This window comes from Aulostomus chinensis, chromosome 9, assembly GCF_037954235.1.
Source record: "Aulostomus chinensis isolate RoL2024-O1b breed Wild chromosome 9, RoL_Achi_v1.0, whole genome shotgun sequence".
NCBI classification, from domain to species: domain Eukaryota; kingdom Metazoa; phylum Chordata; class Actinopteri; order Syngnathiformes; family Aulostomidae; genus Aulostomus; species Aulostomus chinensis.
In genome coordinates this window covers 28,419,126-28,425,125 of record NC_141328.1, presented here as the reverse complement: position 1 = coordinate 28,425,125, position 6,000 = coordinate 28,419,126, and the positions used below count along the sequence as shown (strand labels likewise).

Here is a 6,000-nt window from a genome sequence, read left to right as displayed (position 1 = left end):
TGTTTTTGTCTTGGGCAAATGACCATGGTGTAAGCAAGCATTTGGGCGTCATCCCTAACTTGAGGTTTGAAGGTCAAAAAATAGGACAACACAAAGGTATAAAAACTCATCTAGTTCTTTACAGTACATACTTGTGTGTTTGAAGTATTTGCGTGTGTGTCATTGTGTGTCACTCAGATAAACTCTTGCCCTTTGTGATCTATCATATGGAGGATCATATTCTCAGACAGGAATCAAACCTTCAAAGTAAAAAAGTCTAAAAACGTGTTCGAGGTCTGAAGACCTTTAGTTTGAAAGGTCTACAGACTTGCTAGAGGTCTGACAGACTTCATGTATGCGCTACGGTGTTTTGAGTTCATGTCAGTGTGCTAACACACTCAAAATGAAAAACATTCTGATGTTTTTCAGGTATAGTTATGTTTACTGTCTTAGTTTAGCATGTTAGCATGCCAACACTTGTCAAACCCAAAATGTAACTGATGACATTGCTTGGTGTTGTCTCTTCATTTTTAAAACAAAAATGTCTTCGTCGTAATGTTCACGATGTGTCCAGCCAGGATGACGATGAATCTGCTGCTGGTCCTAAAATGCAATAGAACAGAAGAAGAAACTCTCCAGGATTCATCCTCTGAGCGCCATGTGAGTCTGTTGGCCATCCAGCCGTGTTGGTGGATGGATGGACAAGTCAAGCCACACAACACTCAGACAGAAAATCTTTCCTTTGATGAAGCGACACATCATTTTTATTTTTATACGGTAGGACAACCGATTGAAGAGGTTGTTTACATGGAATGACATGTAATGTATTATCTGATGTCTTAAATACATCAACATTCAGCAAGACAACGGCTGGAATGGTGACATTATCGTGATCCGTGAAAGACTTCAGTCCTCGTTTCCTCCGCTCTCCTTCAGCCTCTGCCCCTTTGTCTTCTTCGCTTGTTCTTCCTCCCCCCTTTTGACAGCATCGTTAACTTTTTTGTCTTCATATCATGGCTGTGTCCTTTCTCTGCACTTCCTCTCGACAACATCAGACAATATCTTCACATTGCTTTTGATACTACAGCGAGCTAGTGTGAGTGACCGCCACCGCTCTGCTTCTCAGGAGACTGAGATAGTCGTCTCTCTGATAAATGATCAGGATGAATAAGAGTCATATCTATTTTTCTCTCTTCATAGACATACAAATGCTAGTTTTGTGTGATAGATGGACACACACACACACACACACACACACACACACACACACACAAACAGGCTTGTGGGAGTTACTGATTTCACTGCTGAATTGCTGTTTGGTGGTGCAAACACTCCATGACAAATTACCCAACACTATATCACACAATTTGACACAGAAAGTATTTAAATGTTCTACATTATAGCTGCATAACCTGCTGCTTCAATACAATTTATTCTCACAAATGATATATTTCACTGACACACACTAAAACGATTTCCCACTTTAAAAACCCCTTCATATATTTTTTCAAGACAAGCAGTGATATCGTGATGCTGTGTATCTTCAGAAATCACAATCACGTCCTGTTAATTACCACTCTGACTGATGCGGCGAGTCCATGCAACCCATTTTCCAAATGGTGAATATCTCAGCGAATGGAAACTCCTTGAATATTAATGTATTTCCTCTACATTTTTTCTTCAACTGTTTGGAACTCAAACAGAGCTCATATGCCCGCGAGATGTCTGTCCGGCTTTCGCTAAGATGCATACACACGCCCACGTGCGCGCACACGCAAATACGGAGTGGAGATGGAGAGGGGAAGCTGATTCGCCGCATGGTGCTGGGAGGGCATTCCAGTGGGACTAATTAAAGGGATGGAACAGACTGCAGAACTCATCGGAGACCACCACTCTTTCTCCCACTCCATCTCTTTCGCCTTGTTCTTCCTCTCTCTTTTGCTCCACTGTGTTCATCTAATGAAAGCAACATCATCCAGGGTTACAGGATCCAGTGCTGCTCTCTTACCTCTCCTCTTGCTGGCGGATATGATCTGGGAAGGCCGACATCTGTAATACCTGTACAGTGTCCTCAACACCTGGAACAATTCACAAACACATGCAAGGTGTTGACAAGCAGAATGCAATCAGGTTTAAATACTCATCCACTCTTTCACTCGCAGTCTTTAATTCCATCAGTGGATGAAGACGCTCCTTTGTGAGGTTTATGTTGCTCTGCTCAGACGTGTGCACAAGTCACCGCTAACTCCGACGCTGATGGAGAGTCAAACTGTTGCGATAGATGCTATTCATCAGAACCCTGTGTTCATCACACATTCACAGCCCTCTTTCTCTTGTTCTCTCACTCTTTTCCTGCTTCTTTCTGAATCCATTTCTACATCACACACCCACTCATTCTGCGGCAGACAGACCAAACAACCAGCCGTAATGAAGTAGCACTGCATCATCACAAACACTGCTGTGTGTCTAAATGAGCTGGAGTGGAAGCAGGCAGCGTCTCTGCTTTGTTTCCTAATTATTTACTACTGGCAGTGCATAGGTGAGGCCAGGAGGGTGGGAGGAAGAGGAGGCGAGGGTGTAGGAAGAGCACTGTGGAGGAGATGGATGAGAGAAGAGAGCAAAAGTGACAATAAAGTGTACATGTGTATGATTCCTTGTGTATGTGTGTGATGCCCTCTAACCAGAAAAAGCCTTGGCTCAGCCTGTCTGGCTTTGCAGCTTCACCCGGCTCTAGAAATGCCTGGCTGCATAGCCAGATGACTCACACACACCCCGCTCAGAACTCAAGCCAAGGCTTAGCACTCACACACACTTCCTCATGACAACAGCGCTCACACACATGCGGGTCCAAATACATGTGCACAAAAAGACACATGAAGGCACAACCTAACCAGGTGTGTGTTTAATCTCGTCTGCACAGAGCTAATCTACACAGATTCACACGCTGTCCTGGAAAGTTGGGTTTGCTTTACTTACGTCATCTCATATCTGCTCAAAAGCTCACAGGAGACTTTTATATTTTTCTTTGCAACACCTGCTGTCTCACTATGGAAGTAAATCAACAACCATGAACAAATTCAAAGAGTAGCTCAACACTAAATCTGTTTTATATGCACTTTATTATTCTAAATGTCCCCAGCAATGACATTTTCTTTCTTCTCCTATCAAGAGCTAAAACACAAATCAGGTCTGTGGAGAATTTCGGTTGCAGAAATGAAGAGTGTGTGGCGGGTAAAAGTGCTCTGAGGAAATCAACATCCATCTACATGTACTTCCTGTTTAGAGAATTCTAAGAAGGTAAAATGGAGCGTTTTCTTGCTTTTGCTTTGCAGGTCTCTTGAAGTTGTGTGTGCAACAAATGTAGTAGAAACACGTGTGTGTACCCAAACTTACTCACAGTTTGTTGCCCAGAATATAAAGGTATGCTGTACTGCTTTGATGTAAATACCTGCTGTCATTGGTGCAGGGAGATGTTTTTACTCAGAACTGTTTCCATCTTCCGGCAGAATAAAATACAGAATGATGATCCAGGTTCATAAATACTGCTGATAAATAAATGATCATGTGTTTGATTTGTATTATACATTTTTCATCAGTTTTTATGACAGCCTGTGTTTTCCCATCCAATCGTTGGACTGATTTCCACTCTGACACTCAGCAGATGCCATCTATTTGCAACCATCCAAACACGCACACACACACACGCACATGCACACGCACACGCACACACGACTATACGAACAGGAGTTGGCTTGCAAACGTAGGAAAATAAAGAGCAAGTTTCCTCATATCTTCTATACTTCCTCCTGCATCTCTATGTTTCTCTCCCCTTTCCTTCCTCTTGAATGATTTTGCACTGAGCAATAATTTTCTACTTGTTAATGACTTGTGAAGTGCGTTTTACCAGCTGTCAGACCAAACCTGTTGTGCCAGTGTGATTTACAGTTCTCTCCGTGTTGTCAGTGTTTTACGCTTCTCAAAGGCTGGAAGGGAGACTAACCCGAACCCCGAACTGAGTGCTGTTTGACGTGGAACGACGTTCTCCACGTGTATTCTCTGATGGAGTGTGTGTGTGTTTTTTCCTGGCAGAATGCGGGAGCGGGGCCCTTGCATCTGCGGAGTAGGTGTGTGGAGTCTGCTGCTGTCTCTTTGTCTGGCTTCCCTCACACATGCACACAGGAGCCACACAGGTAGGACTGTTTCTGTTCATGTCCATTCACACGTGACTGTGCATAAAGCACCTTTGTACGAATGTGTATTGCATCTGCTAGATGATCACTGTAGCAGCCACTGCAGCCAATTTCTTTTCACACGTTGTGAAATTGGATGAATAGACCTGTGCTGTAGCCGAGGGACACAAGGGGTCAGATTCACAATGAGGTACGACCACAGAGGCGGCTTTTCAGGAAGCTCACACAAACTCTTGTTCAATAAAAAGGCAGGGGGGGTGTGAGTAACCCAACAAAAGGGGTCTTCTCAGTTCAGGGGCATTCACGTTTTCCCATCAGTGAGGGACGATGCTGGCTGTAGGTTATAACACATCACCAGAGAGCGTCACAGCTCAGAAATGCCTGGGTTCATGATACCGCTCCTCATGGGCCAAGTGGCTGAGTCAGGAGCCTGATTGTGCCCAGAGGCCTCTTACTGCTTTCCAGTTCATTTCTCATGTGAGGGCTGGTATCTCCACCCTCCCACTTTACAATGATCACCTGTGTGTCAAGCTGAAAATTACCTTCCTCTGGGAGAAAAAAAGCTTTAATGGAAAGAACATTGAAGCTGCTCACTGTGTGTGGATGAGTTTCATGTGCCTGAGGTCACACTGCTCACAAACACCTGCACCGGTTGGAAACATGCATGTGAACTCCTGTTGTGTATTAGAGCGGTTTTTGTTGAGAATGTTACAAAGGCGCAAAGCTCCAGGGTCATTTTATCGGGCTGCAGATCCGTGTTGAGTAGGTACGTGTAAATTAGTGTACACGTCATGTTACACAATTACGCCACACTCTTGTGGTTCATACTCGTTTGGTTTTTAGACTTAAAGTGTTGTGGTGTTATTTGTGTGGAGTACTTTTTTAAAATGTTGATTTTCATTTATTTGGCATTTTTTAAATTTGCTGTGAGCAGTTTTACATGACAAATGAGACACAAACACCAGGCGCAGCAAGGCTTGGAGCGGAATACTTTATGAACGTCAGGTTTTCTGCAATATGTTTAGAGCAGGAAATTAGAACACTGAGATGCACACAGTTACAGCAGCAACACAGCAGAATTTACAGATATGATGTAACAGTGAACAATATGCTAAACAAAGAGTCACATCATATTCAGATGAAACGATGAATGCTAAAATTAGCTTTTGACCTTCATAAGAAAATGTGCTGGTCTCCCACAGCAGGTGCTGCACTGGGCCATATTGCAGTTTCAGTAATATTTAATCTGTAAGCTTTAGTAAATGTGATAATTGCCGTGAACCTCTATGCTCACCTTTGCTAATATTTCTTGTTTTATTAACTTTTTACTTAAACTAATTGTAACTAGTTACCAGATATATTAATACTCGGATATATTTGTCAAGAATCTGGTATCTCGCAGTACACAACAAAGATTGATTGTAATTTATTCGATAGCTGAGATGAAACTTGATACATCAAACATCTGACACTCACAATTAGAACCTGAGATGTGCAGCACAACAAACGTGCAGAATGGAGTCAGAAGTGTCATAAATAGTGAATAAAACCAATCCTTTATTCATTTATAAAAATATGATCCCTACTCTAGTTCAAGATGGGGGGACGGACGGCATGGCTCAGAGGTAGCGTGGCCATCTAGCAACCGAAGGGTCACTGTTGTTTGCAAATGTTCCTGATGGCCCCGTGATGGAATGGCGACCCGTCTAGGGTGAACCGGACTCTCACCCAATGTGGGATAGGCTCCGGCACCCCCGCAACCCTTAAGGGATACAGGGTATAGAAAATGGATGGATATTCCAAGATGGCTCTCTCGCACGTGTGCAGCGAG

General features: G+C 43.3%; 1 protein-coding gene across 3 annotated transcripts in view; it reads left to right on the top strand.

Annotated features, from left to right (window-relative positions):
* LOC147256659 (chemokine-like protein TAFA-2) overlaps window positions 1–6,000 on the top strand; it is a 73,514-nt gene that overhangs the window by 31,385 nt on the left and 36,129 nt on the right. For 2 of the 3 annotated variants that reach the window (XM_086212817.1, XM_086212818.1), the window contains one exon: window positions 4,069–4,169. In XM_086212817.1, the coding sequence (XP_086068943.1) occupies window positions 4,069–4,169 (101 nt within the window). Of the gene's footprint in view, window positions 1–3,245; window positions 3,277–4,068; window positions 4,170–6,000 lie in introns of those variants that run through there. The other variant, XM_086212819.1, reaches the window with a different exon arrangement.